The 20,361-nt window shown below is 41.0% G+C and overlaps 1 protein-coding gene across 1 annotated transcript in view; it reads left to right on the top strand.

Moving 5' to 3' along the window:
- LOC139203828 (stromelysin-3-like) overlaps positions 1–20,361 on the top strand; it is a 35,205-nt gene that overhangs the window by 11,018 nt on the left and 3,826 nt on the right. Inside the window, 9 exon segments of the mRNA XM_070833719.1 lie at positions 3,074–3,300; positions 7,433–7,576; positions 9,294–9,427; positions 10,044–10,285; positions 11,850–12,054; positions 13,063–13,323; positions 14,036–14,150; positions 14,217–14,317; positions 19,100–19,227. Of these exon segments, the coding sequence (XP_070689820.1) occupies positions 3,074–3,300; positions 7,433–7,576; positions 9,294–9,427; positions 10,044–10,285; positions 11,850–12,054; positions 13,063–13,323; positions 14,036–14,150; positions 14,217–14,317; positions 19,100–19,227 (1,557 nt within the window).

The following is a 20,361-nucleotide window of genomic DNA, read 5'->3' as shown; positions in this document are numbered from 1 at the left end:
TCTACCGCTGACTAACTAGCACAAACTAGCATGTTAGTTATGATCCAAACTAACTATTAAAAACACCAAAGTCACACAATAACACAAACAAACTAACCAGTCAAGGCAGAACTAAACCAGAAACTCCTGTGTTCTGCAAGGTAAAATTGCTATTTTTGTCAATGGAGTCTGGTGGCGTTAAAGAGAACATATCAAATATCAAAATAAATCCCACCATGTGTATTTAATCTGTATTTGTGTAATGTAAACTCCATCTCAGGTGATTAAAATCCACAAATTCCCATGAACAACACAGAGGAAATGAACTCAGTGTCCTCGGTGGTGTCTGCAGGTCTGTGTCTGCTCCCTCAACCTAAATGTAAAAAGAAGAATAAGAAAAGCAAACAAATAGAGATCAAATTCCATGCTAGTTATGTTTTCCACCAGTTTCATGTCAACAGCCTTTAGACTGATACGTTTCAGACCTGCTGATTTACTCCCTGATAAGGCTTTTGTTGGTTATCTGAGGTTTTTGTTGCGAGGATTGCAGATAACAGAGCGCAGAGAGAGACAAAAACCTCCGGAAAAAGAGCAAAAAGAAGCCGAGCAACAAGCAGTTTATCAGCTGGTTTAAAGAAACGAGCCGTTTAAAGAAAGCTGTAGGACAACACGCAACAACCCCAGCAGCTAAACTCTCCTTTTAAACACAGCAAAGCACCGAGGGCGGAGAGGTGTGGGGGCTTTGGGGAGGTGTGTACTGTTTGTTCTGTGATCCAGACCCATCAGTCAACGTGTTTCTGCAGTCTGGAGCACATTCCACAAATCCTGCTGGGTTTTGTTCCCCTTAACCTACAACAACGACGACACAGCCGGGAGTCCTGCAGAGCCCAGCGAGGCGGGCTCTTTTAAACACGACAAAAACATGATTGTGACTCGGACAAACTTTCTGCATTAAATTATGCTATTTTTTATTTATATTCATGCTATGGATCTAGTGAGGATTAGGGTTGGGCTTGTGATGTAGGATTTGTTTGGTTGGTTTTTGGTTTAATTAGTTTATATTTCTACTGATATACAATTATACTGACACACCTGCTCAAGTTCAGGTTCAGGAGTCCTACTATAATATGTTTACATGCTGAAATGTTCAAAAAAAACATTATTTCTCTTATCATGTGGACAATACAAGCTGCTCTGTTCAGCCTCTTTCTGAACGCACTGTTTTGGCTCCTGTCTCTTTAAGCCCCCCCCCTTCTGCTCTGATTGGTCAGCTCCCTGAGCAGGCCCCGCCCACCAGCTCTCCATAGGGGAGGCCACATTAGCAACATGCTAACGCTAAGTTCAACAGACTAACCTGCCAAATAAACAGCAAAACAACATAAAACATGACAAAACGTACAGCTTGATATCTGAAGTCGGTGACAGGGAGTCCGTATTGATCCATGATCGGCTCAGATGTTATAGATGTAATATTACTCACACACATCTCCATTTTTCGTGTGACTGGGAGTGTATCACCAGACTCCATTGACAAAAACAGTCATTTTACCTCACAGAATACAGGAGTTGCTGGTCTATCGTTGACACGGTTAACAAACTTAACACATTAGTTAAGATCCAAACTAACCATTTAAAACACCAAAGTCACACAATAACACAAACAAATCAACTGACCGAGGTCGTGGAAGACCAGAAACTCCCGTGTGCTGCAAGGTAAAAAATACTGTTTTTGTCAATGGAGTCTGGTGGCTTCAAAGACAGCATATCAAATACCAAAATAAATCCCACCATGTTTATTTAACATGTATGTATGTAATGTAAACTGCTCCTCAGGTGATTAAAAACACAGAGGACATGAAGGACAGCTCCTAAAAAGTGAAGCCAAAACATCTGGAAAAATCAAATTAGAGTAAATTAATTTTCCCCACAGGTTTTAATTAGTTATCGGATGTGTGACGTCACGATTGATTGAGCCTCGGTGTTCTTTTACTGCATTTAAACATTTCTTATTATTCGTTGACGCTGTGCAGAATGAAGGTGAAAGGTCAGAGTCAGGGTGGCCTCACAATCGCAGAAGGATTATGTGAGAGAAGCTGTGGGAAGATTCATGGGATCTCGAGCTAATTAGTTTCATCTCTGCACAATAAAATCGATAACGTCTTTTCCCACTGGTTGTTTTGAGCAGCAGCGGAAAAGGAAACACACGTAATTTTGTTTATAGGAAGAGAAACACCCAAACGTTCCCTGGTAAGTGTGGCTGCGGTGATGCGGCCTGGTTTGGAGACGGAGGTCAGACGAGGAGGTGCATTATGGGACGGCTCTCCTCTGTAATTTGCTGCTGTGGAAATGAGCAGAGTCATTTCCTCTGGACCTGGTCGGGGGGACATTAAGGATAATGAGACACCCTGGGACTGTCTGTTAAACTGGGGCAAACTTACGTGTGGCTGGATGACCTGATTGTGAGGTCATGAACCTTCGAAATGAACCCAAAATGATGCTGATTCACACACAGGCAGCACTGAGGTGCATGTCCGCCTCTTTGTTTCTTCTTCTTCTTCATGTCACTTTTTATTCTCTCCTTCCTATTTTTTCTGTCTGTCATCACTCCTCCTTCGTTTCTGATGTTTATCCTTTATTTAGAGCTTCATTTCTTGGACTAAAAGCTTCGTGCACACCTTCAGTTTCCTGTCGACAGGTGCGCAGGAGAGAATGTCCAACAACAAGAGAGGAGAAAGCTCCTGCATGCTGTCCTCTTACTGCAAAATACTTTATTCCTTCATCGGGTGATGGGAGCTTTTCTCTTCTCTCTCTTTAATTTTATGTTTCCACAGTGACACAAATAGTAAAAGTAGATAAAAGTGAAAATATTTTTTTATTCTTTTGTCCTACCTCTTTTTTGAAATGATGCTCTTTCTCCTCCACGTCTCTCCCTTTACTTTCATTTTCTTCCTCCTTTTTTTATCTCCTCCTGAAAAACAATTGTTCTTTTTTGTTAAATACTGTAACACAGCACCAAAGACGATTAGATGACACAGCATGATGCATTTTAAACTATTAATACATTTAGAAAAAAACATTATTTTTGTGGTTCCAGGTCTCTGAAAAGTTCCCCGACCTGAAGAAGAGGGCGAAGCTTCCTCACGCTCAGGAGTTACTGAAGGAGACGAGTCCGACCACCAACACCTCGGCCACGTGGAACCGACCCCGCTGCGGCGTACCGGACTTCCCCGCCCAGAAGGAGGTGCATTATCGGGGGCGACAGCGCCAGAGACGCTTCGTCCTGTACGGAGGACGTCTGGAGAGGACAGACCTCACCTACAGGTACAGATCAGTGAACGAACCCACGGCACCAGGTTAGCTGCCTACTGTCTAATTAGCTCTACTTTGTGTCCCGATTCCTGTGATTTGAAATAAATGTCTGTATATTCCCTCCAGCTGGGTTGTTTCACCTCTAATTCTATTCAAAACGTATGAATAAATAGAGGATACGAGGCAGTGGCCAATCCATAGCATGTGGGGCAAGTTAAAGTCCATATAAACAGACCTGGTGTCAAGACAAGCACCAGAACAATCAAATCAGTGACTTCAAGTGAGGATTTTTGTTCCACTGCTGTTTTTTAAGAGTGAGCTAGCGAGAAGTGCTGATGCTACAAGTGCTGGTGATAAAAGTTTAGAGCAAAACAGACCAGGAAGCAGGTGGGGAGGGGCTTTAGGGCGGGGCTACCTGCTGACTAACCAATCAGAGGCCGTCATCGTGGAATAAACATCACTTCTGCTTCCAAAAAAACCAAGATGGCGACAGCCGTGACGCCAAACTGACGTCTCTTATAGCTTATGGTGCCCTCTCAGTTCACTTCAGTGTGAAGTTCTTCTGGTGGTAGTAACACAGTACTGATAAATGTGTCCTGTAGATACTGAGAGCTTACACTTCCTGTGGTCCTCAGTAACACGGCCGCCAAGCATGAAGTCGTTCAGATGGACAGACAGACAGAGACGTCTTCTGTTGTAGCTGGTTAGGCGGCTTTTTATGAGCTCCTGACTCTGTTACAGACGGGATCTATGATGAACTCAAGGGGGAAAAAAGTCCTATTATAGTACTTTTATAAATTAAGTCTTGAAATCATGATTGTGAAAAACGGGTGCTGGTTTCCTTTCATCTCGGGCCGCGGCACCATCGAGGGTCTGCCGGCTGCTGCCGCTCTGTCTGCGTCTCCTGGGGTCCCTTTCATTGTGGTCATTCTTTAAGGCAACACTATATTAAGACGGAGAGAAAGACGGGGGGCTGGAGTGGTTTTAAAGGCGGCCACAGACTAATAAACTTCTGCTGGATCGGGCCAATAAAGCGCTCACAGTGACACCTGACAAAGTGATGTGGTTAACCAGGACCAAAGTCAAACTGTACTCCTGCGTGACCCAACGGGGCCACCGTCCGCCTGACAGAGCGGAGCCTCGCTAATGAGCCCCTGTGCTGGAATTAGCCGGCGTTTTGAGCCTGAGCAGCGAGCGCCGACGTGACCTGTGAAGTCATGACGGGTCAGCGGAGTCGCTTTAACTGCTTTAACGGGACTGAAAAGGAGATTTCAGGTGGCTGCAGCACGTCAAAGGACTGAGCTTGTTGTTGTTAGAAGAGAAGAGAGAGTTTTATCAGCTTCCCTTCATAGTTTTATTTCTATTTTTGGAGGGTCTCTTTGCAACAAGAATAATAAATTAATTTATTCGTCAACTTAGTTAACGAATATGCTTCTTTTCTTTTACTATGATCTGTTTTGTGTCGCAGTTTGGTTAGGTTTAGGCACCAAAAGATCACGATTTGGGCCAAAATAATCACTGAAATACAAATAAATATAAAAGTCAGCGTACATTAAACACAAAATATACTCTTTCCAACAAACACCTGGGTGTAAAAATGGCCACATTGGTTGTATTATGTTATGTAAAGCTTCGTTATTCACATTTTTACCTCTCTTATGTAAAGGCACCTTGTAAAACACTGTTAAACTTAAATATGTAGTTGCAAAGTTAAAAGATGAGTCTAGTGACATTCATGTTTTGTCAACAAATCCAATGAGACAATCTCCACATGGGTAAAAATATAGATATGACCAAAGTAGCAGCATCTATGAATATACGTCTGTGGTCCTGCTGCCCCAAACGCAGATTAATCCGCCTCTGAAAATAGTCCCCAACAAATAAACAAAATAAAAAACAAAATCAGTGAACAGCAGTTTTATGGAGCTTTTACAAAGGTGAAACTAAATGTCTGCGATCGACTTTTAAAGGTTTACGTCTTCAGTAGGAAACAGACGAGGGGAGGAGAGTCAGAGTGCAAAGAAACATTAAAACCTGCGTTATCCTTTAAAAAAAACCCGGTTTAATTACCAATCAAAGCTCAGTGATGTCGGTCTGATGAGTCAATAATAATAATAACTAATAATAAGAGGAAGAACCTTGTGTTAAGCACCTTTTATACAATAATTCATCAGCCCAAAGTGCATACAATATAAATAAATAAACAGAAACAGATAAATAAGTGCTTAAAGTGCTTAAATCCTTAAAGTGCTGAAGAAAAACATAAAACAAAATTACCTAAAAATTAGCTTAAAGAGATGTGTTTTAACTAGATTTTCCTACAGACGTTGCATCTCTCAAGTATCCAGCCAACCGTGTAATAATCTACTTTAATCCATCTGTGAGGTGTCTTGTATTAAATGTTTTCCCTGATCCGATTGGAGGAGGTCTGAGGACAGAAGGCGTCGTAAAGCCCCCTGAGGAAAACTAGTGGTTTGTGTTATTTGGCTGTTTGAATAAAATTGACGTAATCTGCTGTAAAAAGTGATAAACTCAAGGATTTCAACATATGTGAACTTTGCACTGAGGGAAGTCCCCTTGTGCAAACTGCAGCTGCACAAATATGTGCACGTTTGCAGCAGTTTCTTTCCACCGAACTTCACCAAATTATTCCTTTTATTTTAAGATGGAGTGTGTGGGTGCTGCTTTTCTACACACCTGGGGCTTCAATTTTCCAGATGATTTTAACTCCACCTCTACGTTATACTTTCTGTAATCAAACCAGACAGTGGTTGAGATGAATGCCAGCGGTGTTTTTATTGCCAGTGTTGCTCTAAATTAAGACCACATTTCCCATAAACCCTGCTGCTTCCTGTGCCTCTTGACCCTCTTTGCATGAAAAAAAAGACAGCAGCCAGTGTAAATGATTACAGGTAAGCCAACGTGTTTCCTGTTCGGTGCCATAAAATGATGAGAAAGATTTTTCTTGAAGTCCAAACCAGTAAAAACAGTCGGAGGCTGACAGCTTTCTTAGAGATGTTCGTGTTTGTCCACAGGAGCTGCAGTTAAACATCTCAGCTCACTTAATTCAAGATGAAAATACCTTCATGCCTTTAAACCAATGAAACCTGTACAAGTACCAGGAATCAAACAGGTAGTCAGGACACCTTAATAAACAAAAAACAACTGCTGAAACAGCTCATATCCAGAGGCTAGAGGTTAAAGGGATAGTTTAACATTTTACTAAATACACTCATTTTCTTTCATCCTTAGAGCGAGGGAGTGGACTCAGTCATCAAAACATTTAAGAATACTTCAAAAATGTTGAACTATTTCTTTAACTCTCACATTAGTTAAAGGAACAGTTCGACATTTGGGGAAATAAGCATGTTCACCGGTTAGCTTAACGTAGCACAAAGCTAGCTAGTTTCTGTGTAGTTTAACGCTTTTAGGCTATAACGCAACGTTAGCTAATGCTAGCTAGCATGCTAATAGCTGAGCGCACCTTTCTGGGGGAAATCAAACGACACTTGCCCCAAAAATAAAACACAAAACAACGCTAATAGACAGAATTAATAAATGAGCTGCAGACTGATATCCGTCCACTCTGTCTGACCCAGAAAGAGCAGATACATTAAAAGCTAAGCTAAGCTAAGCTAACTGGCTGCAGCCTGTAGCTTCATACAGACACCAGAGTTATATTGATCTTTTTTATCTAACTCTCTGGCAGAAAATCAAATTTAAAAAACATGTTTTCTATTTCCAAATACTTTAAACTATTCCTTTAATTTCAGGATTTGAGCCTGTGGCCTTGCTGACACATCCTGTTACCTGTCTGCTCGTTTTTTTTTTCTTAAATCTAATTAACAAACTAAAATGTAAGATTTCCTGCAGTAGTGACCGTCTGATATGAGGAATGAATAGGAGTGTATATATTGTTTTTTGTCCTCACTCATCACACTGGGTGGTTTTATCTAAAGGAAAGGGAGGAGACGATGATGCTGTGTTTTGTTAGCGAGCCTGAGGGCGTGAGTAACAGCACACCTCGACTGCAGACGACTGCTCATATCAGATTAGAGGGAGGCATGCGACGCTGGTGGTCCCTCTCTGCGACTGAACTGTGTTGTTTCTGTGTGTGTTTGACACCTGCGTTGGCCTCCCGCAGGATCGTCCGCTTCCCCTGGCAGATGGGCGAGGAAAAGGTCCGGCGTGTCTTCCGGGAAGCGCTGAAAATCTGGAGTGACGTCACGCCGCTCACCTTCACTGAGGTCCACAGCGGGAAGGCCGACATCCGCATCGACTTCACGAGGTGGGAGGACTGAGACATGGAGAAAAAAATAACACATCTTGAATTAAGACACATGATGTATGTCTAAATTAAATCAGAAATCGAGAAATTGGCACTTTGATTGACACTGAACAAGCTAACTGATCCAGGCAGCAATAGACCTGCAACTCCCGGATTCTGTGAGGTAAAATTAGCATTTTCTTCAATTGAGTCTGGTGGCTTTGAAGCGAGTGATTTAACGTCTGAAAGAAGCAGGTACTTCCTCTAAAGAAAAAAAAGAAAAAGGGAGTTAAGAATAACTGGCGTTACTATGAGTGGTTAAAGAAAAATGTGTCTCTTCAGAGCCACCAGACTCCATTGACAAAAACAGTAATTTTATCTTGTAGAAGACAAAACTTTGTGTGACTTTAGTGATATGAAAGTTGTTATAAAAGGTTTATTCTGATCTGAACAAACCCTTTAAAACACCAAAGTCACACAATTACACAAACAAAGTAACTCATCAAGGCAGCAGGAGACCAGCAACTCCTGTGTCCTGTGAGGTAAAATTGACGTTTTTGTGAATGGAGTCTGGTGTGTTTGGAGAGAGCGACATAACGGCTGTTTGTGGGTCTTAAAGGTGGAACAACATTTATACTTGATCTCATATATAACAGCAGGAAGTGCCATCACATCATATTTTATTATTAAAACACGATTTGGGACATTTGACGTTTACACTGATACCTCATCAGTTTAATGGCAACATTAAACTAAAATAAAATAATCATCAGTTATCAAAGAAGTTGCCGATTCACTTTCTGTTAAATAACTAACTGATGATTCAGCACTGCATAGAACATTAGATATAAAAACCTTCAAGCATTTTCAGAAACATTTAGCGTTTTGAGAACATGACGTGAAAGATGAACAGTGCAGTTAAAATCAGAGACAGAAACAAGAGACAGTCGAGCAAGAAAAGACGAGCAGATTGCAGAGATACAAAAGATTATAAAAGAGTTTTATGGGGGATCTGTGTCGTCTTTGAAATGACTTCATTCTCTTTCATGCAGAGTTGTTTGTTCATCCCTGCAGTGACTTTTAAAAAAAATGTTCTTTCCCTGTTTTGAATCATGGTTTTCATTCAAGCTTCGTCACGACACAACAGTTTATGTTTTTCCTGCTGCACGCAACTCCTGTGTTTTGTGACTTAAAATGACAGTTTTTGTCAATGGAGTCTGGTGGCTTTGAAGAGAGCGATATAATGGCTGTTAATGGGTAAACAAAAAAGAACCAGGTTCTTCCTGAAACAAAAACTGGGTTAAAGAATAACTGGGAAGTAAAAGTAAAGAAAAGTGAAGGAGAATGTGTCACCGCTCTCTTCAAAGTCACCAGACTCCATTGACAAAACAGTCATTTTACCTTGTAGAAGACAGGACTTTTTGTGACTTTGGTGTAATAAAAGGTGCTGTAAAAAATTAATTTGGATCCAAAGTGACTCTTCAAAACACCAAAGTCGCACAATAACACAAACAAACTTACCGATCGAGGCAGCGGGAGACCAACAACTCCTGTTTTCTGTGAGGTAAAATCAGTGTTTTTGTCAATGGAGTCTGGTGCTTTGAAGACAGTTTTCCTTTGAAGAAAAGGGATCATACAGGTCTATCTCTGTAGCTACGTGTCCTTTCTACTGGATCAGTGCCAAAACTTTTTCTATCTACCAGTCATGCAGACATGTGTTTGATTTACGGACCTGTAGGTACTGGCATGGAGACAACCTTCCCTTCGACGGCCCAGGTGGGATTCTCGCACACGCCTTCTTCCCCAAAACACACCGACAGGGCGACATTCACTTTGACTACGATGAGTCCTGGACCCTCGGAAACCACATGGGTGAGTGTGGAAAAAGAAAACTGTGTTTTAGCCCAACTAACTTCTTTCTTTTTTACTTTACATTCATTGCTTTTAGGAAACATGACGACTATGAAGTAAATAGAATAAAATAACAGAAAAGACCAAGTCGCCATCTTTTTTTTTTTGGAGCAAGAAGCTCCATAAAGACCGCCTCTGATTGGTTTATTCAGCAGGTAGCCCCGCCCTAAAGCTCCTGCCTGTGTGAAATGTGAGTTATGGCCCAAAATGTCACCCCCTGTGACCTTTGACCTCCAAACTCTTCATCTCTGACTCGACATGGATGTTTGACCCAATTTGAAGAAATTCCCTCACAGTGTTCCTGAAATGTCGCGTTCATGAGAAATTGACAGAACCTGAAGGCACAACAAAAATACTTTTTGTATGTGACACACCTGTGACCTCAGGTGACCTCAGGCGGACAGGTGAGATAACGGGGAGCAGGTCATGGCTGTATAAAGAGACGTGGATATGGGGGGGTTTGAGCAGGCGTGAGTCAGCGGTGAGAGGAAGCGGGGAGCTAACCCCCTCCGTCTGCCTACAAGTGTTCCCAGGCGCCGTTTCAACCAGGTGTGGTTTTAACTCCGCCCCCCTCCAGGTACCGACCTCCTCCAGGTGGCCGCCCATGAGTTCGGACACGTCCTGGGCCTGCAGCACTCCCGCGAGCCGGGCGCCATCATGTCGGCGTACTACTCCTTCTCCTACCCGCTGAGGCTGAGCGAGGACGACAAGCAAGGTATCCAGTACCTGTACGGCGCTCAGCCGCAGGTCCCGCCCTCGCCGCCGCCCCCTCCTCCTCCGCCGCCGTCCAACCCAGAGACCAACGAGATCATCACTAATGTGAGTGGAGCCGCTGACCAATCAGACGGCGAATGTAGGAAGATAATTATTAGTATAGTTAGTTATTATTATTATTATTATTCTGTTATTTTTCAGACTGAGTTTGCTTGTTTTTATATATTTTTTTAAAATGTTTTTCAGTTTTTTAAAAGCTTCAGCATTAGTTTTATTTTATTTTATTTTATTTTAATATTGGGGGCAGTTCAGATTTGGTGTCACAGTAATTGACAAGTAATTAAAAACACTAAAACTTAAGATATTTACTGTATTTTTTTAAATGTTTTATTCTTGTTTCAGTAAACAAAAATAATTTTTCACACCTAATTTTAGTTTCATAATTAATAATTATAATATGGGGGACACATTTAAGAGAATTTCAGAATTGGTATCACAAGAATTGGCAAAGACTAAAACTAAAGATAATTCCTGTTTTCTTTTCAAGTTTTTAATTCTTATTTTTAGTTAAATAAAATGTTTTTTCATGCCTAGTTTTAGTTTTTAGTTTAGTTTTAGTGAGCTAGAATAACCTTAGTGCTATCGTCTCATCAGCTACTGTGAGTCTCCAGTTTTTTACCAAACAGGAGGAAAAAGTGTGTTTGTTGGGGACTATTTCCAGCGGCGGATGAACCCACGTTTGGTGCTGTTGTGTGTATTTAAGGCAGCAGCATCGCTAATCTTTCACTAAAATTTGTGACATCTCAAATCCTTGAGAGCGAATATTGTTTTAAAACATTTATTATAATATTTTTTTATATTTTGATCTCTACAAGAATCAGGATCAAAATCAGGTTTATTGCCAATTTTCACATTAGAAAGACTTTGCCTTCATATAATGGTGCATATTCGAGAAACATAAAGATATAAAACAGATATTTATAATACAGAATATGAGAAAAATCACACTATATCTGTTTTTAGTAATGAAGAGAGCCTGTAGTTTTATGTTTTTACGTTTTTATGTATTCCTAATAAACACACCAAAATCATTCAAACGTTTAAAAGATGAAGCTCATTGTCAACGATAAAAAGTTTAAGACTCAGTAATTTCTTAAATGAACTTCTCACTGTTAGAGGGAGGAAGGTTTGTTTGAAACTATTTCCAGCGGCGGATGAATCCACATTTAGTGTAGTTCTAGTTTTTGGAGCTCTGTGGCTCAGCGGACGGAGACACTTGTCTTGTTTGTGGGATCGGTTCAGTTTTATGGGCTTTGTTGACGAGGAGAAAAATACAGAACAGCACCAGCCTCATCCTTTAAGTGGCTTCTGTGGTGGTGACACACTTAAACCGAGTGAATATGTCTGAAACACCACATCATACACAAGTGCATTTTTGAACCGAGGATGATAAACGAGGGTTAAAGACAAAAGCTTTAGTCCCTGGAGAGTTCCTCTCATGTGAGCTCCGGCCACTCTAGATTGTTTTCTGCTGTAAAACATGTAACTCTACTTTATTCAAGACAGTAAAACTCTTTAACACTTCATCCCCCTGCAGTTAAAAGTCCCTCCTGTTAGAGACGTTAACGTTTGCGTGCGGACGGGAACAAGTGATCTGTCTTATTTCCAGCCCGACGCCTGCCAGACGGACTTTGATGCCGTGTCTATGATCCGAGGGGAGCTGTTCTTCTTTAAGTCGAGCTACGTGTGGCGGATCAGGGACGGGCATCTGGAGAGCGGTTACCCGGCGCTGGCGTCCCGTCACTGGAGGGGGATTCCCGACAGCATCGACGCCGCCTTTGAAGACAAGTCAGGGAATATTTGGTTCTTTCAAGGTGGGCAGCGACGGCGTCTGAGCTGCTGTTATGTGGTTTATGGTTTCATGTGATCACCAAGTATAATTCACTTTTAGGCAAGTTTAAACACATGTAAAATGATAATTAACACAAAGCTGTGGGATTACTGCAATGGAGTCTTTCTGAAAATATTTCTATTACATGTGGTTAAAGGGTAATTCTGTTGTTTTTAAACCTGGGCCCTATCTTTACATATTTTGGTGTGTAAGAGTGTTGGAACTGGTCCAGTAAATCGCCTCAGCTGGCAGTAACACACCTCAGCTAAAAGTGCTTGTTTGATCCACTGACAGGCTCAGAGTGTTGATCTAAGTGTGTGACAGCATCATGGAAAGGATCCCTACAGAGAGAGACCTGGAAGATCCTTTTGGTTTAACCACAAACAGCCGTTATATCGCTCTCTGCACACACACCAGACTCCATTCACAAAAACACTAATTTTACACAGGAGTTGCTGGTCTACCACTGTCTCAGTTTGTTTGTAATATTATGTGACTTTGGTGTTTTAAAGGGTTAGTTTAGATCCAACAATGCGTTTGTATATCACACAATAACACAAACAAACTAACTGATGGAGGCAGCAGAAGACCAACAACTCCTGTGTCCTGTTCTGTAAAATCCCTGTTTTAGTGAATGTAGTCTGGTGTGTGTGTGCAGAGAGCGATATAACGGCTGTTTGTGGTTAAACCAAAAGGATCTTCCAGGTCTCTCTCTGTAGGGATCCTTTCCATGATGCTGTCACACACTTAGAATAACACTCTGAGCCTGTTAAGGGCTAGAATATGTGAGTGTAATATGGGTCATAGTGGAACTGAATGAGGGTTATAAAAATAAGCTTATTTTATAGATATCTTATGTGTTGCATTAGAAACACTTTAAAGGAAAACTCTGTTTTTTTTTTTTTAACATATTTTGGTGTCTAAAAGATGGAAAACGAATGAGAAACACAACGTTTAAATGGTGTCCGCTGTCGTCCGTCTCTCCCGGCAGGTGAGAACTACTGGGTGTTCGACGCCGAGATGCAGATCCGAGGCCCGGACTCCATCAGGAGTCTGGGTCTGTCGGTGTCCGCGATCCAGGCGGCGCTGCGCTGGGGCCACGACTCCAACTACAACACCTACTTCTTCAAGTCGGGCAGCTACTGGAGGTTCAGCCCCCGCGAGAACCGAGTGGAGTCCGTCTACCCGCGCAGCATGCAGGACTGGAGCGGCGTCCCCGACGACGTGGACGCCACTTTCAGGGACATCTACGGTACGGTCCGAGAACAAAGCTACGAGTTCCAGCTTGAAAACTTAATTTGTTCGCTGCAGTAGGGTTCAGATACTCGGAACAACTACGGAGGCCGAATAAACGATCCCACAGTGTTTGGTTTTTTCCCAACAAAGTCAAACTGGGAGCAGCACAGACCAGACCAGCTTCAAAAAAACCTTCAAAACATGAAGGGACGTCCAAATTAAGGTCTAATATGCCTCCTCCTTAAATAACAGTTAGCTTATTTCCATTATCCCTTACTTGCAGCAGGGGTTCAGGTTCGGAGAGGCTGAAATTAGGGGCAAGAAAATCCCACCTCTCCTCCTAAGTGGGATCATTAGAGGACATTTGACGACGTCCTGTCGTTATTTGTGATTTCAGTGAGTTTAAGGAGAAGTTTTTTGATTTATTTTTTCAGTACGGAGGAATTTCAGATGAAACCATGTGAGAAATTTAGAGAGGAAACGTTTCTGTGTGTCAAAAGCCAGAAACGTTTGCAGCTGCTGGTTAAACAGTAAATTGTATCGTATGTTTTTCAAAGTAAAACCCTTTTTTTTTAAAAGTAGCAAGTAACTTAAAATGGAGTAAAAAGTGCAGCATTTTCATCACATCACAAAAAGTCTAATAAATTTATTCTCTCCAAACTCCAAGCGATGTGTAATTGTTGGTTCTTCTCACAGATTTGACCAGATGTGTGTTTTCTGTCCTCCAGGCTACGCTCACTTCATCCGAGGACGACAGTACTGGAAGTTCGACCCCGTCGGCATGAACTCATTGGAGGGCTACCCTCGCTACATCGGCGTGGATTTTTTCGGCTGTAGAAACGAGTGAGTCGTCCCGACGGAGGAGAATATTTTGACGAAGATAAAGAGGAGTTTTTATTTTTAAAACAGAGACGTTTTGCGTGTTCGTCCATTCAAGGACCGAATCTGTTTGTGCTTTGCTCCATTTATTGATGCTCAGATCGGTTACACCTTCTTCTCAGGAAAACCAGGTCATGTTTCCTCAGACTTGGCGCCTCCTGTGCAGCTACACTCATGTTTATTTTGCACATTTTGTCACCACGCGGCCGAGATCTGGGCCCTGCATCGTCCTCGACCTCCCGTCTTTGAGCCCGAAGTTCAGATTTTAGACCAGATTCTGGTTTTCAGTCCGTGGACGGACTCGCTGATCCTGAAGTGTTTGGAGAGTGACATCAAACTTAGAGACATTAGCTGCTGTAGGGAGGTAACTTCTGTTTTAAAACTGTAACTTCAATCCCAGAAATCTTTTTTAAGGAAGTCAAAGAAGTCTGAACAGTGAAGCCGATGCTGAAGAGCCTTAAAGCTGCATTCTCTCTACCGTCCAGCAGGGGGCGACTCCACTGGCTTCAAACAGGAAGTCTGATTGGATGGAAGTCAACGAGAAAATGAGCCAACTTCTCTCCTGATTTATCAGCTCAGTGAACATTTTCCTGATGAGTTTCTGCTCTCAGTTTCTAGTTTACAGTCTTCTTCGGCACAGCAGGATGTTCATTTAGTCAATTAAGACTCTGACCAATCAAAGGACAATCAGTGGCTCCAAAAAACTAAGATGGCGACGCCCATAAAGCCAAACTCGAGGCTTCACAATGGCGGTCCACAAACTGACGGGTGACGTCACCATGGTTACATCCACTTCTTATAAACTGGGCTATGGCGAACACATTAGCTGCGCAACATGCTAACACAAAGTTCAACAGACACAATACAATCTATACTTCAAACTAAAACTTAAAAAACAGTCTTATAGATTTAAAAATGATTTTACTGCTTTCACTATGAGAATGGCGCCCATAGCGACCGTCTGCTGTACAGAAATAATAGACCGTAGAACGCCGTACTTGAATCAAGTGTTCAACAAACCCGAATGCAGATTTTCCAGCCAACCTGACTCACTGACCACGAACCACAACATGCAAACAAAGGTCACCTTAACTAATTAAGTTGTTTTGTAGTTTTGACCGAAACGTGACAGACTTCTGTCTGTGTTTGAGCTCTTATCTTACATCCTGAAGGGGGCAGCACTCATCCTTTGGGTTTAACCACAAACAGCCGTTATATCGCTCTCTGCACACACACCAGACTACATTCACAAAAACAGGAATTTTATCTCATAGAACAACAGGAGTTGCTGGTCTACTGCTGCCTCCATCAGTTAGTTTGTTTGTGTTATTGTGTGGCTTCGGTCTTTTAAAGGGTTAGTTTGGATTAAATGCAATGCTGTGTAACACACAATCACACAAACAAAGTAATCAATCAAGCCAGAAACTCCTGTATGCTGCCATGTAAAATTGCTCTTTTTGTGAATGGAGTCTGGTGTGTTTGAAGAGAACGATATAACGGCTGTTTGTGGTTAAACCGAAAGGATCTTTTAGTACCTACCAGTCATTTAGACACCAGGATATGGACAGATGGGGACATTCATTTAGCTCCCTCTGGACTAAAAGTTCTGGATAACGTCGTTTTCTGTGATTTCAGTTGTCAGTTGAAGTATTGATTTGCTTAGTCCTTATTTGGGCAAATAGAGCAAATGTACAAGGTTTCAGTTCGTAGGTATGTGATGCTTCTTCTCTGCTGTTATTAAGACACGTCGCCAACACGTCTGACTTTATAAACTGAATCTGTCCTCATGCAGCTTTTTAGATGTCAGGAGTCCCACTTTTCTGCCCTGAAAGAATCCCTGCCTTTCATACTATACGGAGCCCAAAGAAACAAGATATAAAATCCCTGAATGTCATGTTTTGATGTCACTCCTCTAACATGAAGGTGCTCGGTGGTCACTCACTCGTCTGCAGGCGTCTGCGGCGGTGAAACAAAACAGCTCCAGGACGCCATCTAGAGTCCAAAACCCCGCAGGAGTAGAAGTGAGACATTTCCTCACAGGAGGTCCTTGTGCTTGGTGATGAAGTCTTTGATTATCTGTGACATGGTGCTCCGTTCAGGTGGGTCAGCGTGATGCATTCAGGGACACCAGCTGCTGCGTGGACCAACGGCTCTCAACCTGGTCTCCCAAAAACAAACAACAAAACAAAAATAGTGGCTGATTTTCACCTTATTTTTAATTCTCAGGCTGTTTTGCTGAACTTTCTACACAAAGCTACATTTACTCAAGTACGATTTTAAGGTAGTTTACTTTAATATTTTGATTTTCTTCTATTTCTTCTCCGCAATATTAAAGATCAAACTGTGCCAAATCCATACTTTTTTATATTTAAACTTTAGTTAATTGGCCGTTCTCTTTGAGATTAAGGTCTGTTTTGCAAGAAAGATCAAACATTCACAAAAAACACAACACAGAACAACATAAGAATCACAGAAAACATCCGATAATAATACTTCATATTAATAATCACATTATAACGTCACTGCAATTAGTGCACACACACAAAAGTATAAATATACTTTACTTTTTTATATGAGCATCATCCAAATGTCTCTCCTCTCTGGAAGTGTTTCACCAACGCCCATAATTTACTTTTCAAGCTGTGAGCAGCTCCTCTATTTCCTTGGTGCAATGCATTGTGGGAGATTAGAGCCTGTGATTCTAGTTAGTATTCAGTACGCACACTGTCTGGTTTAAGTAATCTTAATTAGTCACTGTCACAGTGTGAACACACTGAAAACCTGCTCAGACACAGAAACAGTTTAACTTGGTATGTTGGTGCGTACAATAAAAAAATAGAATAAAAATAGAATAAATTAATAGAAAAACACATCAAGTCAAGAAAGTCCAGCAACAAAACAAAAATATAAAAGTCTATAAACATAAATATGAATATTTACAATACAGAATATGAAAAAATATTATAAAATGTGCAAAGTTTGTTTTTTAATTTCATTTAATTCATCAACTCATTCATTCAACTCATTTAATTTTAAAGATGTTTCTGCAGGAAGTCTTGATTTGATGGATTTTTATGAATAAATGAAGACAAACAGCAGAGAAAACTCCAGAAAACGAAAATTAAATCATTTTTTTCCTTCTTTCCGCTCCCATTAATCATCTGACAACCCCTCAGATTTATCTGGTGGCCCTCTGGAGGGCCCCGACCCGCAGGTTGGACCCCCTGGGGCTGTTTTTAGTAGTAATAGTTCATAGCTGCAACAGTAACATCAGGTATTAACTAAGAACGTCATGTATGATCATTTATCAGCCGCAGGGGACGTTTTACTGCCGTACTTTTGGTACTTTAAGTACATTTTGCTGATAATATTTCTTATTTAAGTCATGATTTGAAGTCAGGAGTATTTTCTTGACCTGAATCGTTCTTCTGCCGCTGCCGGAGGGTTTTAAAGGGTCCTCGTGGACCCCAAAAAGTCACGTGACGTCCTCTTTGTGGGTCAGGACGCCCAGGTTGAGACCCGCTGCTCCTCTGCCGTGTGAAATGTGAAAGCTCGGCACAGAGTTCATCAGGTGTTAGTTTTTCAGTGCGGGACGCTGACGAGCCGTTACGCTCTTCATCGGTCAGACTTTGACTCACGTGTTCATCAGTGAACTCTGACTGCTTTGAAAAAAAAATATTTATACTCAAACAACTTAGCAAAAGTCTGTTGTACATACATGTTGTCTTTGATTATTATTTTTTACTCGTCAGTAGCCCATACTCTGTACATTGAAATGTATGACCTGCATATTGTTATTTCCTTTCTAATAAAACCATAACCTTTTTACCAAACTGTGCCGCCTTTAAAGCTGATTTATTACAGAAACTGATGCAAGGAAGATTTAAAGCTAAACATCCATAAATTATCCACTTTTTTTTGAGGCTCAGAGTGTTATTCTAAGTGTGTGACAGCATCATGGAAAGGATCCCTACAGAGAGAGACCTGGAAGATCCTTTTGGTTTAACCACAAACAGCCGTTATATCGCTCTCTGCACACACACCAGACTACATTCACTAAAACACAAATTTTACCTCACAGGACACAGGAGTTTCTGGCTCGATTGATTAGTTTGTTTGTGTTATTGTGTGTTACACAACATTGCATTTAATCCAAACTAACCCTTTACAAGACCAAAGTCACACAATAACACAAACAAACTAACTGATGGAGGCAGCAGCAGACCAGCAACTCCTGTATTCTGTGAGGTAAAATTACCGTTTTAGTGAATGGAGTCTGGTGTGTGTGCAGAGAGCGATAAAACGGCTGTTTGTGGTTAAACCAAAAGGATCTTCCAGGTCTCTCTCTGTAGGGATCCTTTCCATAATGCTGTCACACACTTAGAATAACAATCTGAGCCTGTCAGTGGATCAAACAAGCTCTTTTAGTGGACCTACTTTGTATGTAAGTGCCCAGGTAGAAGTAATCCTTTAATAGTATCTTGTGTATTAGACTGAGAAATTAACCACATTTCAAATATTCTACCACAAAACTAGTTAAAGTTTGGCAGAATAAAAACAATAAATAATTGTGTTGTGGATAAAGAAGTGTTGTGCTGTTGTGGTTTAACAAATACACACATAAAAATATGCACGATTATACATTTACAAACTCTGAGCCTCGAATTTAGAGTAATTTCTGTGTCAAAGTCGTTCAAAAAATTAATAATATTGTGTTTAAAGAACATTTTTACATGTAATTTTGCTCATCCAGTTTTTATTATGCAATTATTATTACTAAAACAAATATATTTGTCAAAGTTTGTATGTTTCAAGTGTTTAAAGAGTGTGTGGGTTGGATGGTGTTAATTGGCCGGTGGACCTGATTGGCTGGTGCCGTGGGAGGGGGCGGGGCCTGTGCTGTTCATTCAGAGGGTAAATCATGGCTGACAGTGGGGCAGCAGCAGCAGCGATGGCTCACAGCTTCACTCAGGAGTATTTCCAGATCCCCGTGGTGACCCGAGCGTACACGACCGCCTGCGTCCTCACCACAGCTGCCGTGGTAAGAAACAACAACAACAACAACAACAACACAGTTTACACTCTGACCTTCAGGCTCTGATCAGATATTTATAGCAAGAAACTGTTCATTTCTAACATTTTTCTCTTAAAACTCACAGTAAAGCTACTTATGATGAATTTTTAAGAAGGTTTACTGATCTCCAAACAGTTATTATTGTTTTTATAGTTTATTTACTGAGGCAGTGAAATATTTACTGAGAAAGTTAATGTACCTGTTAAGTAGAAAAAGGCTGAAATTACCTAAAAATGTCAAGATGAGACATTTGAAATAGTTGATTTACACTTTGAGTAAACTGCTTTAATTCTTTGAGCTGTAGGAGAGTTTAAATGTCAGTTAAAAGTCCTAAAGTTTGAGTTTATTGCACATATTTTATGTGTATATAAATATATATATATATGAATATAAAAATGTATGTATACATGTTGTTACATCTTTCTTGTAAATATAATAATCTTTGTTCTATTTTACTGTTTTATTCTATTATCATTTGAAATATTTTAAAGGGACAGTTCGGATTATTTGAAGTGCTGCTGTCTGAGTTTTACCTACCTTGGAGAAGCAGGCAGGAGTCCCGGCACAGACGCTAAGTAATGTACTGCTGTGGACGAGGGGGCAGGAAAATGGATTTTAGCCTCCTAAAAAAATAGACCCATCTAAAAAAAAAATCAATATCAGTTTAAGTGTTGAAGTGGACGCAACATTCGGAATATTTTTACCACTTTACATTGATGTCACAGAGCACTTTACTTCACTTGCATCAAATCTACCAGACTCCATTGACAAAAACATTAATTTAACCCTGCAGAACACGAGAGCTGCAGGTCTACCGCTGCCTCAATCAATAAACTAACACATCAGTTCAGATCTCAGCTAACCCTTTAAAACACCAAAGTCACACAATCACACAAACAAACCAGCCAATGGAGGCAGAAGTGGACCAGCAACTCCTGTGTGCTGCCATGTAAAATTGCTGTTTTTGTGAATGGAGTCTGGTGTGTGTGCAGAGAGCGATATAACGGCTGTTTGTGGTTAAACCAAAAGGATCTTCCAGGTCTCTCTCTGTAGGGATCCTTTCCATAATGCTGTCACACACTTAGAATAACACTCTGAGCC

The sequence above is a fragment of the Pempheris klunzingeri genome, chromosome 7 (genome assembly GCF_042242105.1).
Source record: "Pempheris klunzingeri isolate RE-2024b chromosome 7, fPemKlu1.hap1, whole genome shotgun sequence".
Taxonomy (NCBI): domain Eukaryota; kingdom Metazoa; phylum Chordata; class Actinopteri; order Acropomatiformes; family Pempheridae; genus Pempheris; species Pempheris klunzingeri.
This window is presented reverse-complemented; position numbering and strand designations above follow the sequence as displayed.